This window comes from Capsicum annuum, chromosome 6 (genome assembly GCF_002878395.1).
Source record: "Capsicum annuum cultivar UCD-10X-F1 chromosome 6, UCD10Xv1.1, whole genome shotgun sequence".
NCBI lineage: Eukaryota > Viridiplantae > Streptophyta > Magnoliopsida > Solanales > Solanaceae > Capsicum > Capsicum annuum.
The window spans coordinates 193,572,976-193,590,917 of record NC_061116.1 but is presented as its reverse complement, the minus strand read 5'-3'; the positions used below and the strand labels follow the sequence as shown (position 1 = coordinate 193,590,917).

General features: G+C 36.2%; 1 protein-coding gene and 1 long non-coding RNA gene across 2 annotated transcripts; one reads left to right on the top strand and one right to left on the bottom strand.

The window, feature by feature from the left end:
* The first annotated feature begins 1,294 nt into the window (after window positions 1-1,294).
* Window positions 1,295-9,994, top strand: LOC124899301. Its single transcript, XR_007056587.1, has 3 exons — window positions 1,295-2,799; window positions 3,936-4,060; window positions 8,456-9,994. It is a non-coding gene; the product is annotated as an uncharacterized LOC124899301 (long non-coding RNA).
* A 457-nt stretch (window positions 9,995-10,451) lies between these two features.
* On the bottom strand, window positions 10,452-17,716 carry LOC107855800 (TMV resistance protein N-like). The gene is made up of 4 exons (XM_016700800.2): window positions 17,063-17,716; window positions 14,519-15,605; window positions 12,445-12,738; window positions 10,452-12,340 (listed from the first exon to the last, which is right to left on the bottom strand). The coding sequence occupies exons 1-4, from the start codon at window positions 17,551-17,553 to the stop codon at window positions 10,598-10,600; spliced, it is 3,615 nt and encodes a 1,204-aa protein (XP_016556286.2). The 5' UTR covers window positions 17,554-17,716; the 3' UTR covers window positions 10,452-10,597.
* Window positions 17,717-17,942: the final 226 nt, after the last annotated feature.

Here is a 17,942-nt window from a genome sequence, read left to right as displayed (position 1 = left end):
TGGACAAGCAGCCAATATTAGGTGGAACCTTCAACCTTAAATAGTTTTACAATTTTGGACTATATTTTATGGATGAAGTACTGTTATTTAAAGTTTGTTGCAACTGTTTACCAAGATAATTAATTTATGTTATTAATCGCGTGTAGAGGTTTAACATGTTGCACATTTATCAAATTATTGATGCAAATTCAAAGCATACAGCCGCTTAAGTTTATGAGTTTTGAAGTTTATTATATGTACATATTTAGTGAATTTCTCAACAAACATATGAATTTTGAATTGAAGTTATCGAGTTTTGTTGACTCATACTTCTCGTGCTAGCTCCTTACTTATATCAAAGTTACTGAATTTTGTCGAGTCGGTACTTTTCGGGCTAGCACTCTACTTATAGTTTAATTTGTGAGTTACAACTAACAAATTTTGTCGAGGAAATAGATATATAAAAACGTAAAATATAGTTGAAGAAGCTTTAATGTACTGAATGCACACAATTTAAAGTGGACCTTCCTACTAAGTGCATATAAATTGTTTCTTTATTTTTTTTTTTCAATTATACAAGTTGTTATTTTTCTATTCCCAATTTATTACTAATATGATGTCAAGCAGACAATTTTTTATTTTCTTTTGGTGATAAGCAGACAACTTATCTATTGCTTCATTAAATATTGTGTTGCTTTCTCTTGGAGTAATATTTCGAATATCATATAAGTATTCACATTATAAAATACATTAGTCTATGGAAATTAATTACAAGACAATTTTTTTGATGGATACTACAATGTAAATTGAATGACAACTAATATCAATGATTCAAATTCTTGTGATATTTAATGAGTAGGTACAATTTTGAGCTACCAATGAAGTTTCCATATATCAGTAGCTTCTATAATACATCAAAATATTTATGATAATAATATTTTTTATGTGGTGTTGATGAGATATGTCCGGAAAGGATGAAGCAATGGAATGACAGGATTTATTTTCTTATTAATAATAATCTTATATTAAATTGTTATTGTTATTGTTATTATTTTTTGTTAGAAAAGTAAATTTCATAAACAGAGAATAAATAAACTGGCTTTGATAGGGTAATTATTGTTCTTGAGAAATTTAAGCCCCCATTTAATTTGCTGCAAGGAAGATGATAGAATTCTATTAAGATTTTACGAAGCCAATAAAATTTGAGTTTTCAGGATTTTACTTGAATTATCCTTAAGAACAAAATTATGATGGGAACCGAACAGTAAGATATTTAAATAAAAGACATATTTAAAGATTGTTTTATTTTGCAAGATTTTAGTATATGCAATGATGTTAGATTTCAACTTCCATCAAATACTTTTTATTAATTCAAAAGAAAAGTAAGATTTTAGTATATGCAATGATGTTAGATTTAAACTTCCATCAAATACTTTTTTTTTTTGGGTGAAAAAGAAGCATTAATAATTAAGCAATATACAAGAGTTCGAGGGCCTAGTCCGGTTCAAGTACAAAAACATGTTGGCTAAGCGCAGAAGGAGATACATAAGGTGTCACATTTCTCATATAGCATGATCCTATTTTATTCGCCCGAAGTTCACAGGCTACAAAAAGAGGTGGGACTTCCAAAAAGACATGATTAGCAAAGTGGTTGTTGTTGACTCCTTCTTTGGCCAGAGCATCAGCTATTCTATTATGTTCTCTGTAGCTGTGACGAACTGGTGGAGAACCTATTCGTCGAATCAGGGACCTACAAGCATCAAGAATGGGATCATACAATAAATGGCCCTGCTGTAATAGGGCAATAATAAGCTAAGAATCGGTGTTGATTTCGACTGGTAACCAATTGTAAGCATTAACCAGAGAAAGACCCTTAAGGAGGGTTAAGAGCTCCATATGAGTGTTGGTAGTATGTGGAAATTTGGCAAAAAACCCCTATCCAGTTCCCACTAGAATCTCGAACCACTCCCCCAATACCCCCTTTCCCTGGGTTACCCTTACAAGCCCCATCAGTGTTGAGTTTGTAATGAGTAATGGGAGGGGGAGTCCAGCAAAGGGATATAGAGAGGGGAGGGGTTGGAGCATGGTAGTTGGATAGGGGAAGGAATTCAATGGCCTCAGAATAGGCATCCCTAAAACTGAGTCGTCCTTGGAGATGATTGAAGAGGTTGTTTTTGTTTTTCCAAATATGCCACAGACAGTAAGGCAGGAGAGTAGACCAAGGAAGGAGGTTGTCAAAGGTGGAGGCTTGAAGAAGTTTCCAGTTGCCTGACCAATTGGAGGATGGAACAGTTGACTCGAAATGTTGAGATTGCCCCTGTAGGCTTCAATTAGATTTGTCCATAAGTGAAGGGCATCATTACAAAAGAAGAAAATATGGGATATATCTTCGCAAGGGTGGGAAGAGGAGGCACAAGAGGTGTTGATGTGAATACCCTATGTAACGATCCTCCCGGTCGTTTGTGAAATTTTCTTATCCTTTCTATTTTAGCTTTCTTCGTAGTTGGTGTACGTGAATTTAAACTTAAGAGAGGCATAGTATCGATTCGTGAGGTGTTCCATAGTGAGTTAGTCATTATTTGAGTTATTGAGTTTTAAGAAAATTATGTTCGAAAGTTTATTAATAATTGTGGGTATTTTAGATAATTAATTTAATTAATAGTGAAGGGTCAAATTATAATTTTTATGTCTCCAACAACCTACGTTAAGATTAATTGGAGTTAATAGGTTCAACTCTTAAACCATAACAGAGGAAAAAAAAAAGAGAAAAGAAGAAAACGGCTATCAATATTGGGCGAGGTTCATCACCACGGTTGACAGGTACTTGTTCCAAATTGACGATTGCAATTTTTTTGTTTCTGGTGCTAATGGTTACATAATACCACCTAAGGAGTTGCTAATCATATTGCCGTTATTGGCAGTAATGATAAGGCAATAATGGCTTAGTGATTAGGCATTAGTTTTAACATTATAAAATTATTATTATTAGGCTATTATGATAAGAAATAGATTGGATTCTATTATTAGTGCATTAGTACGTGATCCTGTAAGTTTTGAAAACTAAAATAGGTAATGGTTACTTAATAATCTAATAATAATGGACTCAATAGGTTAAAAGGCAGAGCAGTAGTATCTTAAGGATTTTCAATGTTATTAAGTGGTATTGTGCTACTGTTTCTCGTAGGGTTACATACCTGAACAGATTTGAACGTTCCAAATATTTCGAGGAAGGGCAAGACACTTGTAGACTAGTGATATTCGGAATTTTTTGATTGAGGTAGCTTATGGTTTAATTGTATACTTGTGGATTGGTATTCGTACATGTTTGAAATTGTTAAAGTTCGGATTGTTGATTCATGTATAAATGTTTATTGGAAATTGACCTGATGAAATTGTCTTATGACTTTAAATGTACTTGTAAACTTGGTACATTGAGTTGTATGCTGTGAGGTTATGTAAATTGATATTGGTAATACTTGTTTATATTTATGTTGGATCGGGTACCATGCCAGTACGTTTATATTTATATTGGATCGGGTACCACGCCGGTACGTTTACATTTATGTTGGATCGAGTACCACGCCGGTACGTTTACATTTATGTTGGATCGGGTACCACGCCGGTATGGTACATGAATATAGACTGTTCCCTGCAAGTCATGACTATTTGGGCAAAAATAAGTTCCATAGCAAGTGTGTACATACTTGTGTTGATTCTGTGGATGTTTACCGTATGATTGATACTCTTGATAGTTATATGATTTGTTTGTGAGCACTGTTGACTTGTTATTATTGTGTTGTTGGTCCAATGAGAATTTGTTATTTGAAGATGCCTGTCTACTTGTTTTTCTAAATTATGTTGTGTACATCTTATTAAGTTGGGTTGGCTTATGATGCCTACCAGTACATAGTGGTTTGTATTGATACTACCCTGTACTCTTCTTTTGTTGAGTGCAGAAAGTGTTCCAGAGGCTCAGACACGACCTCACCTCTAGAGTTGATAGTAGATCTTGATCCGAAGGGTGAGTACTCCGTCTTCAGGCTGCCACGGGTCATCTTAGTTGTTATTGTCTATCTTTCGGGTAATGAAACACTCCTAATTTACTTTATTTGGGAATCTCTTTAGACATGATTTTATTAGTAGTTCTTGTACGATGACTTTCGAATCTTGGGTATTTTAATAAGTATTTTATTTAACTTCCGTATTAATAATGATTAACCCTGAACTATTATTATTATGTTGATTTTTGATATCATCATCTTAATATTGACTAAGTGATTGGGTAAAGGTTCGATTTAGATGGTTCTCCCACAGGAAGATTACAGGAAGATTAGAGTGGGTGCCACTCATGGCCCTTTGAATTGTGACACCCTATGAGCTAAAGTACTTTTGGTTGGGAGACTGTTGTGTTGCAAAAACCATAGGAAGAATTGGAGTTTAGGAGGGACCTTGGATTGCTAGATCCAGTTCCAAGAGACAGAAGTTTGGTTTGAATTTGAAGCTTTCTGTCTAAGCATAGTATAAGCACATTTGCCAGAAAAGGATCCTTTGCCATTCAAAAACCAACGGGGGGAGTCTCTTGTAATAGATAAGTTAGGCATGAAGGTAGGAAGAATAGATTGTTGAATGTCCAAGGGGATTTCAAAGGGGAGGGCATGAAGATTCCAAGTCCCCTAGTTCCAAATCTGAGATAGAAGAGTAGACAAATTTGGAAGGGGCCCCTGAATAAGATAATGTAAGGGGGGGAGGTTAAGGATCCATCTATCAGACCAAGCATTCACCTTGGTCCCATTGTGGACAACCCAATAGGTACCATCCTTGCAAAGTTCCCAGATGTTTCTCTATACTCTGGAGGTGCAATGAAGATGGTTAGAGGTGTTATGGCTGTATTTATTGATTAGAATCCTAGCCCAAAGGGAAGAAGGGCAAGAGTGCATCCTCTAAGTTAAGCTACAGAACAGAGTTTGATTCTTCAAGCTAGCCTGTTGCATACCAAGGCCACCCTCTCTCTTGGTTTTTGTAATGGTTTTGCAGTTGACCAAGTGCATTTTTCTTTTCAGATCAGTAGTTCCCCAAAGGAAATTCCTTTGGATCCTATTAATCCTTTTATGCATAGTAGTAGGGAGAAGGTTAATCTGTATGATATGGTTAGGGATCCCAGCAAGAGAGGCTTTGGCAAGGGTAGTCCTTCCAGCCATATTAAGAAATTTTGTCTTCCAACTAACAAGTTTAGAGTGCATATTGTCAAGTAGGAAATAAAAATCAAATGACTTGGGAGTGGAGTGAAACATATGGAACCCTAGATATTTCCCAAAAGTAGAGCTTGTTTTAATGCCTAAAATATTGGAAAGATCCTGCTGAGTAGCATTGCTGCAATTCTTAGAAAAAAGCACTTTAGATTCTAGGAATTGACCTTAAGGTCAGAGTGGATGTTGAAAATTTAAAGGGTGGTAAGAATTGTTTGACAGTTGGCTCTATCAGCTCTGGCAAAAAAAGTCAGATTATCAGCAAAGAAGAGGTGGGAGATAGAGGGTCCTTTCCTGCTCACTGAGATTGGAGTCCAATGAAGGATATCCACCTCATGCTTGATTCTTCTAGACAACAATTCCATGAATAGGATAAAGAGTTATGTCACCCTGCCTAATTCCCCTTGTGGGTTTGAAATTGGAGGTGGGGGATCCATTAACAAGGACAGAGATGGAGGAAGTGGAGATGCAAGACATGATCAATCTAGAGAGAAGAGGAGGAAAATTAAAGAAAGTCAGAGCTTGCATAATGAAGGACCACTCAAGTCTATCAAAAGCCTTCTCAAGATCTATTTTAATAATCATATTACTTTTGATCCCAGACATCTTTTTGAAATGGGATAAATATTTCTGGACAATGATAGCATGATCAGCAGCTCTTCTAGTAGGTAGAAAGCTAGCTTGAGAGGGACCAATGATTTGCTGAAGGAAAGGCTTAATTCTATTGACAATGATCTTGGTAACAATCTTGTACTGAGTATTGCATAACCCAATAGGTCTGAAATTCTTTAGAGAAAAGGCATTCTTGCATTTAGAAATGAGACAAAGATAGGTGGCATTAGCCCTCTCATCCATAGAACAAGTATTGAAGGAGTTGTTGCAAAAATCAAGAAGAAGTGGGGCCATGGTGGCCCAGTATTTCTGGTACATGAATGGGTGCATCCCATCAGGTCCAGGATCTTTATGGGGCTTGAAGGAGTAGGTGACTTTTTTTATTTCTTCCAAAGTAGGAGGAGAGTCAAGCGTGGAATGGGCAGAGGAGCGGATGGATCCAAAACTAAAGGGGTTAAGCTGGCATCTAAGTCTAGTGCTCAAATAATCAGTGAAGTAAAGTTTGGAGTAATAATCATGGATGGTTTGCTTGATCTCACTGGGTTGGAAGACCCAAGTGCTGTCGACAAGCACAGAGTTGAATGATGTTAGATTTAAACTTCCATCAAATACTTTTATTAATTCAAAAGAAAAGTAAGAGGTACCATGGTAAAATTATCTAATTTTTTAATGGACGCCAAACTAAAAAAGGTGACGCCTAATTGGGAACTAAGAGAGTACCACTATAAATTTGTTGGAATTAATAGACTCAACCCTGTTAAGTACACTTTTTAAAATTAATAGCCACCTATTTTCAGTTAAAACTTAGTAAATTTTCTGAGTAATTAGTTAAGAATAACATTTTAAATTAAATAAACAAACATTAGACTACAGTCATATAGTTTATCGGTAAGGTTGAGCAATATATGCAAACATTAGACCCCAATTTATTATTATTTGTAAGATAATTTTAAAAAAAAATTATATTTACACAACTTGTAAAAATGGAGATAAAATCTAAATAATGACCTAAAAACGAAATATCCGCATAAATTAACCTCAAGAGTAAGAGCTAATAAAGTCTTCAATAGCTTAAGCTCCGCATGTATATGCCTAATTATGAATATACAATAGATTTACTGGGTTCTAACAAGATGTAGGAGTAAAATCTGTATACGCTCTATCCTATCCAGACCCCCACTTTGTGGGATTGGCATGTTGTTGTTGTAGTATAGAAATTGGGGTCTGTGGAGGGTAAAATATACGCAGTCCATACCACTACCTCCGAATAGGTAGAGAGGTTGTTTCCGATAGACCACAACAAATGGACTCCCCACCAATCATTTGCAATGCCTCAAACAACCAATACTGGCTTGGATTTGCAATTTTCCACAATCTCAGAAGCCTGCCAGGGACTATAAAATGGGAAGTATGCAATACATAGATAGCAACTGTAAATGCATGAAGCTGTGCCCATTATACATCTATTCTCCATGACTAATTTAAGTTTCTATGAATAATCTTTGCATATCAATTTGGTTTTGATGAGATTCATGGTTAAGTGTGTCTAAAACCAGCAACGTTTTTAGGTAAAGAGAGACAAAGGGAATGATATTAGGTATAAGTAGGAAGAAGATAACACAGTGAAAATGTAAAAAGAGATAGAGAACAAAGATTCTAATATAATGCAGAGAGCATATTATAAACTCAACCATAATCCTATTAATTGAAGGTAGCTGCCCTTACGAGTTTTGGGACTGACTGACACAAGCAATTTTCTCCTTCTAGGCTGGATTTGTTGGACTAGTGTTCAAACCATATTAATTGAGAAAGAAGAAATCTATAGGAACGATATCCATTGGTAATTTGAGGACAGTATTGAGTATTGAGTGTTCATCTGATCTTGAAGACACATGCTGTTTCTACTTCAGAAACCGGGTAATGAAGGATAGGACCTCTTTCTGGTCTCATTCAAGAATCGATCAATAATATTTTTCCTTCTTCTAACTTTTGGAACATTAGGGGCTTTTCTCGCTGTTCTCTGTAATGTCCCTATATACGCGATTTTTTGGTCTTATATAAAAAGAACAAACTTATAAATGTTTCAAAAACAAACAGTAAGCAGTATACTTGGTTAAATTTAGAGCCTCGCATATTTTATATTCTTGGTATAACAAGGACTGACTGTGATGTAAATACTTTTGTGGACTTTCTAGCCTCCTTTAATTTACCGAAGGACAAGACTAATTGGAAGTCTTTTGCTGTGCATACTAGTATTTTTTGATGCAATCATTAAAATCTCACCCAGAAAAGCTATTTTCTTCACACTGCTTGAACATTTACCACTCTCCTCAATTATGTCAAGAGAGCATTCAGGGATCTTTCTTCTTATTCTCAGTACTAATCCTCAAAATCATTCCCTGATTTTTTTTTTCTGTTCGCTTCGCATTGTATATTACATGGACGATAAGCCTTATATTATGTAAATCTATTAGAAATCTTAAATGCTATTCCGATTTAAGATAACTTTCAGATATCCCATGTGTTGTGCCTTTGTTGGAGAATGACCGTACAAACCTACACAGTATAAAGAATCTTCTCATCCTTTCTTCAAATTTTTGGTCCCTATGGATCTGCAGGTTGCTCTGGAATTCATAATGGTACACAATCATTGACTTTTCTTTATAGAAGAACAAGAACAATGTCCTTTGGCAAACGGGAGACTGGAGAAAGATTGTATTTTCACTTGTTTAGATATCATTGACATGCAGCTTGTCTGTCTGTGTCATACCATTTGTACACTCCAAAGTAATATATGACATGAGAATTTAACAGCAGTGACTTTTAGAATAGTTTTAGCACAAGCTTTCAAAGCAGGCATAAAGTCACACCCTCTTTCCGATTGTGGAACTAAAGATAAACATGGTTTTTAGCTTCTTCTGTTTTCCACATCACTTGGTGTTATGTCAAATCTCTAGCGCTAGCTATGGTCATGGTTTCCTTCAGAACTACAGATGGTGCAATGTCAATCTTATAGTGGCCTCCTAGACAGCTAAAAAAAAACCGAGTCATATTACCGTACAGAGATATTACTTGGTCTTTATATTACAATTTGCCAACCCAAACACTATAAATCATCACACACTAGCCTCAAAATGAATTTAAAATATACATAAAGTATACTCTGTAATAATCAGCAATATCTTAGTGCTGCTTTATTGATAGAAAATAAGCATCCAAAATTTTAAAACTAAAGCTAATTCTTTTTGGATAACCAAGAAATCCTATGGGGCCAGCGATGTACGATCCCAAAATTCATGGATAATGGGCTTATTCCTACCTTTCTCCACTTAAATGCCATATTGTTGTTTGTGGCAGGGTTCAAATCTATGACATGCGTCTAACACACACATCACTTGTTGACGATTACCACTAGACCAACGCACTAGGGCAAGTGGGCAACTGATGCGAATTCACGTGATAACTGTATCACATCAAAACTAATAAACACATCCACGCAGAATATTGCACTACTTAAAATCCATAATTTCCAAATGGAATTACTACATTTATCACTTTCTTCCTGAGATAGGCGATACATGATGCAAACTGGGCCACCAGTCAAACAGCAAAACCAGAACCAAAAATCCCAATACTCGGTGTCGGTATTAGTGCCACTTTACAATCAATCTGCTAAACAGGAATCTACACCACTAACAAAAGCAAAATCAGGCAGGGTTAATAAAATAAAACGGGGAAAAGTCAGCAGTTAAGAGATGCTTGGCATTCCACGAACGACGCTAAAAGATACACAAATGGTAACATAACTTGCTTTAGCTTCAAAGGAAATGCACAATGAAAGAAAGTGATTCTTGCACAGGTGCACTGAATAGGGAAAAGAACCTATTCTAGTCACAGAAGGAGGTATGGTGTAGTATATCTCCCCGAAATCATCAATGTAACTTGAATTTGCAAAACAAGGACAAAGAGTTTAAGATATAGCGGAGGGCTCCTAGCGTCATAGAGGAATACTGCCGGTTGCTGAGGAGAGAAGTGGCACCTCCATCCGAAACCGGAAAGAAAGAAGAAGAAAAACATTGGTTGGGAAGGCCGTGTAAGGCCTCTTGCTAGACGGTGGAAGCAACTTAAGCCTCTACTAAGATCGTTAAGACTTTGATACAACAAAAGATAGGAAACTTTTCCGAATTGACTTTTGCTAATGAATAATATAGAAACGAAACTCCTTATGTAGGAGTCTTACGCTATTTAAGAGACGATAGCTAATCACTCTCTATATCAAATGACAAGTACACATTCTATTTATTAAAAAAATAGTATACTAAGATATCCTATACAATATCTTTCCACACATGAGACTAGTTGACATTCAACAGAAGCTTTCTAGTTCCCCTTTACACAGATAGCAACTATTGCACATTGAACCACCTTTTATCACTTAGATGTCTTGTGCAAAACAGACTTCATTCAAAGGTTTCCCTATAAGCACCTTAGTTTTGCGTAACATTTTCCATGGCTACTCCTTTTCAAGTTTAATTTTTAGTTTATGCAACTTATATTTTCTATTAAACTTTTAATTTTCACATGTTAATATCTTTTAATCCTACAGGTAAATTATTAATTTAACAACTTTTAATTCAATTACTATTATTTTACCTAATTCTTTAAAAATTTGTTCAACCAAATTCTTCATTGTATTCAAAATCTAACGTACTTTAAAAACTATTTTTACATTAGAAATAATAAGCATTTATCTAGTTGCCTTAAATTTGACCTCTTGATAATCCCTCGAAGGTACCAGCTTGTTCAGTCTCGCCTGCCGTAGGGTCATTCCTTAGATAGGGGGTCTGAAGCTGACTCCTGAAGCTGTCGCAGCTGGTATACGCTTGAACTGTTTCCGCAAATGATGTTGCTTCAACTTCTATTATTAATGATTGACTCAACTTCTCAGCAAACAACTCTTTCTCAGTTCTGCTCTCGAAAAATTGTCTTTCAGACTTGTAAATCAAATGAACTCCCCATTGTCTCGTGATTTTCCTTTGGATTGATGCCTCGAATACGCCATACTGGTTAAAGTCTCTAACTTCTGAGTCAGAAAACTGCAGGAAAGAACGCAATGGTACGTAGGCAAAGCACACACACCAGCTATAATTTCTAGACGTGGTACTGACTTTACATTCTTTCTCAAGCACTTTAAGCTCTTCTGGATGATTATTGCATAACAATTTGGCTTTGATGAAAGTATGGTCATACTTTCCTGATAGCCCTGAATCAGGATCGTTGACACCTGCCCCCATGCAAGTGACACAGCATATAGCAAAGCCCTTGAACCTATTATCATACCAATCTTGAGGCAGTTTGAGCAAGATCTTTTCTTCAATACTCTGATGTTTAAACCATGTAGGAATTGCATGCTCAGGAAAGATAATAGAATAAGACATCCTATCATCACTGGTGTCTGATAAAGACAAACTGAGAATCTGATCCAAAACTGAGTTATCATTTCTCTTTTCTGTATATGGTTGTAGATTAAAACTATAGTTGGTGAACGAGACCAAATACAACCTTGGGTATATCGACAGAGCTAGAATACTTTGTTTGGCCAGAAAATCTTCTGCATACAATTCCTTCATACTTCGAGGAAGTTTGGGGAGTTGCTTAAGTTCTTGACAGTGTGTTATGTCGAGATATTGAAGTTGATAAAGTTGACTGATTCTATCAGGTAGAGAAATAAACTTGTTTCTGCTCAGGTTTAGTTCCGCTAAAGTAGTCAAGCATGTAAGGGCATTAATCTCATCACCAGATAAATTGCATCCACTGAGATCCAAACTTCTCAATTCCTTCAAACCATTAAATGCACAAGGGAATATCATACCTGTCGCAAACTGAGACTTTATCCCCCGTCTACTTTTTAATGATAGGATTTTAAGTTTGCTTAACTTTTCCATAGAATCTGGTAGTTGCCAAATGGCAGTGTTTCCCGCATAGAGCTGCTCCAACTCTTCAAGATCACCCAGGCTCTCTGGGAGAGTGGACAGATTTGAGCAGCCTTTGAGAATCAAAACTTTCAGTTTTTTCATCTTGCTAACACTGGCTGGAAGTCTTACAAGATTTTCACATGAATGAAAATCAAGCAAGATGATGCCAAGTAGACTTCCTATTGATGATGGCAGTTCCCGAATTGCAGTACATCCCAAAAGAAGCTCTGATAGTGATTCCATATTTCCCTTAATTTCTGGAAGAGCTTCTAATTTCTCACAACCACAGAGATTGAGGCTCTCAAGAGATTCCATTTGAATACTGCTTAGTAAGAACTTGAGATTTTTACAGTTCGTCATGTTCAGAGAAATAAGCTTTTTGAGATTGCCAATGGATGGATGAACCTCAACCAAGCTTAAACAACTTTTCAGTACAATTCTCTGCAGATTTGGAATCCCAGAAAAATTGGGTGTTCGGAGTAAATTTTCTGAAAAACTTAAATTGAGAATTGTCAACTTGTCAAATGCCTGCTTATAAAAAGGTGAAGAATAAAAAAGTTAGCTTTAACTAACTCTTTCTGTAAAAGAAAATCAATGGTTAGAGCACTGTCAAGAAAGAGATCATCCAATACCTTTGGTTCCTTGCAAATTTCAACAAGAGAACTAAAAGTCATGTTGAGCCCAACAAGGTTTCGTGGTTGAAAACTTGCTGGTAAAGATTCAAAACTGTAGTAAGACCAATCAAGCCATTTCAAGCTACTGGAGAGATGTTTGATGGTGTCAGAAACTGGTTCGTAATGTCGGACCTCCTCCCCTTTGACAATGAGTAACCTAAGACAAGGCATATTTCTAAAAGCTTTGCTCCACTTGCATATATGTTGGTCTGAGCCAATTGGAACCATTATGCCTTTAACTGACTCTGTCCACTGAAAAGAAAAGAAAAGAAAAGAACTATGTAAACCGGAATTCACATCAAAGAGTAAGACCACCCTATTCTCCTTTGACAAAGCATAATGGAGTCAGGGAAACACCAGCTGATTTACATCTGGCTTCCATTCGAAGTTCAATCAAATAGTTTTCTGAATTTATTACATATTCCTTTCTATTATCATATTACTCAGTTATTTCCTAAACAATAATTAGTTCTCCAATAACTTAAGATTTTATGCCCCTACATTAGAAAAAGCTCTTTCCTAAAAACTTAAAATTTACTTGCTTCTTCAAGTTGAATGTCAAGTGCATACATGGAAGCTTTAAAAGAAAATTCACTCAAAAGCTCTCCATGTAGGGTAGCATCTAAGAATTGTGAAACCACAAAAAAGTTATAGTGAAACTTATCAAAGGACAGTTTCTCAAACTAAATTATAGTACATCTAATTCTAGAAATCCTATATTATGCTTTAACTATTAGGTCCTCAATAAATTCTCTTCTAAGAGGGACAAAACTTTGCAACAATCTAATTTACAAGAAAGGCGTTCTCCTCAATTTGTACCAAATGACATCAGCCAAATTAGTCCTCAGACAAATAACAACATTACTTCAAAAAGATTCTATGAAGAATTACTTAGAAAGTAAAAGTAAATTGACAGCACTTGTAACAACCCAACCCGTTAGTGATATTGTCCTCTTTGGGTTTAGACTCACATGGCTTCTTAAGCCGCTTCACTCTAATATCAGAGTAACATCTGAACCCGCTAATGATATTGTCCATTTTGGCTCTAAACCCACACGACTTTAAAATACGTCATTAGGATGTAAGGCCTACTTACTTATATACCCAATATCTCTCTTGTTTTTTGCCAATGTGGGACTCTTATCCTAAGCTAGGGTGTCACATCATTCGCTATCTACAAATAATAAAGAAAGTGTTCACTAAGTTGTACTTCCATTAAGACAAATAAAATGAACAGACACATACACAGTTTCTCTAGCAGCACAGTGGGGTAATTGCTGAATGTAAATCAACGTAATGCTGGAATTTCTTTCTTAGAAGGAACTTAAATATCCGGAAGGTGAAAAGACTGTCTTTTGTTTCAGCTGCTAAGAAACATAGTTTTGGGCAGTAATATAATAGATTCTATCAGATGGAAGGGACATTCCAGAGGTCTCTTTACAGTCAGAAGTTGCTACAATTTGTTGGAATCAAACAATGTCAGGGTTTCCTGGCCTTGGAAAAAGATCTGGTTTAGCAAGGCTCCTTTGTGGATAGGGAAGCTTGTCTCATTCATTCGAACCTGCAAAAGGGGGGATTTCAGCTTTGCAGTAGGTGCCCAGTGTGTGAAGAACACACTGAAGATGTTGGCCACCTCTTCTTGCACTGTAGAGTTACTACTCAGGTGTGATGCATGTTTTTTAGCAATATTTGGCATGAATTGGACCATGCGAAAATTCATTTCTGAGCTACTGTAATCCTGGAACAACAAGGGGTCGTGCAAGAAATCAAGAACGACTTGGAATGTCATTCCTCAAACCGTTTGGTGGACCGTACAGGAACATGCACATTCGGAGTTACAAGAGTATGCTTGTGGCCAAGATGTTGCAATTGATTTAATTAATAAACATCCCATAGCACATAAGAAAAATGTTCTAGCCCTAAAATGTTGTACAACTCAATGTCTATCGTCTAGTATTTAGGAATCCCGAAAGAATGCAAAGGAAAATGACAAATCTCAAGCATCCTCAATCTGATTAGAAGACATACATACCTGATTTGTGTGAAAAACAATTTCTATATCTTTTTCATGCCATATTCGACTATGATTCCATGGTTTGTCCCGATCAACATCACGTGCCACTTGCTGACCCATTTGTTCTATCAAATCATGCATCTCAACCATTCCTTCAGAAATATAGATAAGTGACTTTTTAGTAAGGACATCCATTCCAATCTCTGATTTGAAGCCAAAACTATTTAGTATTGTTATCACTTCATCTCTTCGTTTTCCCCTAAAGAAGCATGCAATATCAAGAAATATATTTTTGTCTTCATAGGCCAATCCATCTAGACTTAAGCTGAGCTGCTTAACAATTTCTTGGCATCCAGTATCTTTGAGTCTATCCAATGTACTTCTCCAGTCAGTTATGCCTCGTTTGTAGAGAAAAGAACCCAAGACCTTAAGAGCTAACGGTAAGCCTTTAGCATAATCTACTACAGACTTGGAGAGCTTAAAAAACTCTTTGTCCGGAGTCCTTCTCTGAAAGGCGTGCCAACTAAAAAGTTCAAGAGCCTCACATTTAGCCAATTCGGGGACAGAATATAACTCATCGTGGCAACGAAGTAAATCTGCATTTCTGGTTGTTGTAATGACTCTACTGCCATCACCAAACCAATCATGCTTTCCAACTAAATACTCCAACTGTTGGTCATTATCCACGTCATCAAAAACAATTAAAACCTTCCTGAGACAAAGCTTTCTTTTAATCATGTCAGCTCCTTCATAGAAACTTGCTATATTCATAGATTTTTCATTTAGCATTCTTGAAAGAAGAGTCATTTGCAAGTGTTTCATCCCATTCTTCTTAGAATCTTCCCTAACATTTGCAAGAAAACAAGACCCTTGAAACTGGTTAGAAATACTGTCAAAGATTTTTCTTGCAACTGTTGTCTTCCCCACGCCACCCATCCCCCACACTCCCACGAAATGGACACCACCTAATCCAACTTTCAACAATGATTCCACTCCATCAGAACGAGAGTCGATTCCCACTAAATACTTCTCATTAGCTGAAACTGTGCGATGCAGATTTTGGATTTTCTCGATTATAATCCGGTCGATACATTCTGCTTCATTTCTGTGCTAAGTAAAAATACAATTACTAATAAGAAAGGTAGTGAAATATATTCAATGCGAAGCAGAGACCATATTCAATGTAACTCTTTGAAACTTGTATAATACGCGCAAAGAAACAAGATAGTTTGAGTAACAAGAAATCCTGTTAATGTTTTAGCTCCAAGCCATCCTTAGTGCCACCCATTCTGCAGATTCCAACATACAAAGATTTCCATTCTCATTGAACAAGATCATACTTTGTTCAAACAAGATGCAATTCAAACCAGGTTTTCATCATTATGAATTCAGCATAATCCAATTTGAGTTGTGTTTTCTATGAGTAAAATAATTGAGTAGAGATAGATGTTGACATGTCAAAACAAATCCTGGTTATAAAAGGTATAATATTGTTTGCTGAGCTTTAAATTCTGAATAAGAAAAAAAAAATTAAAAGATAAAGCAAGATTATTCCAGACAGCTAGAAGTTTATGGAGGACACATGGATTAGGGTAGAGGGTTGTATAGGTAGTTGACGGTTGTCTCGCTTAGTCTTTCATTCTAGTAGTCGTAGTATTACTCTGGGAGTTTCTTTTTTTTCCATTTCTGTTTCTAGCACTTCAGTTATCATATTATTTTGTGGTAGCGTCTGTTCCATTTTTAGGATGCGTTGTCATGTTTCTTTCAACTGTTTTCTAATGTTTTCACCCGGCCCAAGGGTGTATTGGAAACAGTGTCTCTACCTCGTAGAGGTAAGGTCTGCAACACACTACCCGCCTCAGACCTCACTTGTGTAATTACACTGGGTATTTTGTTGTTATTGGCAGATAGTCATTTGTGCCTGCCACTCTACTGGTGCCAAAGCAGATAGACTAATTTCATGGGATACTTGCCACCTCTCACTATCAAAGGATCTTGTATCTTGCAGCCAAGACTACAAAACGGAATCGGATTAATAATGATTGCTGCAATCTGAAAATGGAAAATTGCTTGATCTCTGTTTAATAATAGGCAAAGGGTCCATCTGTAAGTTCCTCGACCATTATCTGGTGGAATGAGAAGGAAAGCTTGATAAAATTCAAGAATAATCAGATAACTCTGTCCACTAAGTCTAGGATAGATTGGCCTTTTAATCAGTTTGATTGTTTTTTTTTTTTTATTTAGTTGGCTTTTCGGTTCATCTTGAACACCACTATATAGGCATGTGATAACACGTAATGATTTTTTTCTTTTTCAAATTTATGATGACCATAAGACTCAAAACTCATAAATCAGTACAAGAATATACAACACAACACAATACAATACCATACAATATGATGAACAACAAACAACACACTGTAAATAATGGATTTTGGGTCTAACTAAACCTCAAAAGTTAGTTCGTCCATAAAATGGTTCCAATTACCCATCCCTTTGCCGATGTGCGACCGTTAGCACAATCCAAACACTGTGTAATGAAGTAGATTTTTATATACTTACCCATTAGCAGTTTTACCAACATCCCATCCTGCTATATTAGCTGCTTTACAGAGTGCATCCTTCCACCTCTGCACCTTCCCCACATCACTCCCCTTCAAATCCACTTGGTGTTTACCCAACGCTATAGCAACGCCATTACTTTGCGTGCGTACATGTGATGGATCAACATTGTAGAATATCGGGATAACTTCCTGTCCCTTCGTCTCAACACACTCCATAATTTTGGCCAGTTCTTCCAAACACCATTTGGATGAAACATAGTTCTCAGAGAATATTATTATGGCAATTCTTGATTCTTCAATGGCTTTTATTAGTGCTGTTGCAATGTGTTTTCCTCTTTCAAGTTTCACATCATCTTTGAACACGTCGATTCCTGTGTTTTCTAGACGTTTGTGGAGATGGGAAACGAAACTGTTGCGGGTATCTTCACCTCTAAAGCTCAAGAAAACATCATATTTCCATTTTTGGTTCAATTCTTTATGGGAGTCCATAGCGAATTTATGAGTAGTTGGAAGATGTGAAGCAAAAAGTAATGAGATAAGAAAGAAGCACTATGATCAATGATCCGTTGACTACAACACATAGTCAACGGTTCAACTTTGCCCAATTAACACGCGAAGATGAGATAGTGTTAGAGGTTGGCTAGGCTATAGTGTTAGGGGTCGTTTTGAAAGAGTGCATCAAAATAATGCAAAATATAGTTTATTAGTAATACTTGTGATCATCGTGCTTGCATTAGTTATGATTTATTTTCTTAGAGAAAAAATATAAAAACCTTATCGCCACAATTTATTTTAGTACTTTAACTTTGCATGCATTTTAAATAGGTCTAAACAACTTTCAAGTATATTAAATACCACCCTAAAAATGTAACACCACT

Excerpts from the sequence above, each read along its gene's own strand:
- LOC107855800 (XM_016700800.2), bottom strand. The coding sequence starts at position 17,553 with ATGGACTCCCATAAAGAATTGAACCAAAAATGGAAATATGATGTTTTC. Across the intron at positions 12,739-14,518 it reads TTGTTTTTCACACAAATCAG|TGGACAGAGTCAGTTAAAGG; the intron begins GTATGTATGTCT and ends TTTTCTTTTCAG. Across the intron at positions 12,341-12,444 it reads AAATTTGCAAGGAACCAAAG|GCATTTGACAAGTTGACAAT; the intron begins GTATTGGATGAT and ends TTTTATAAGCAG.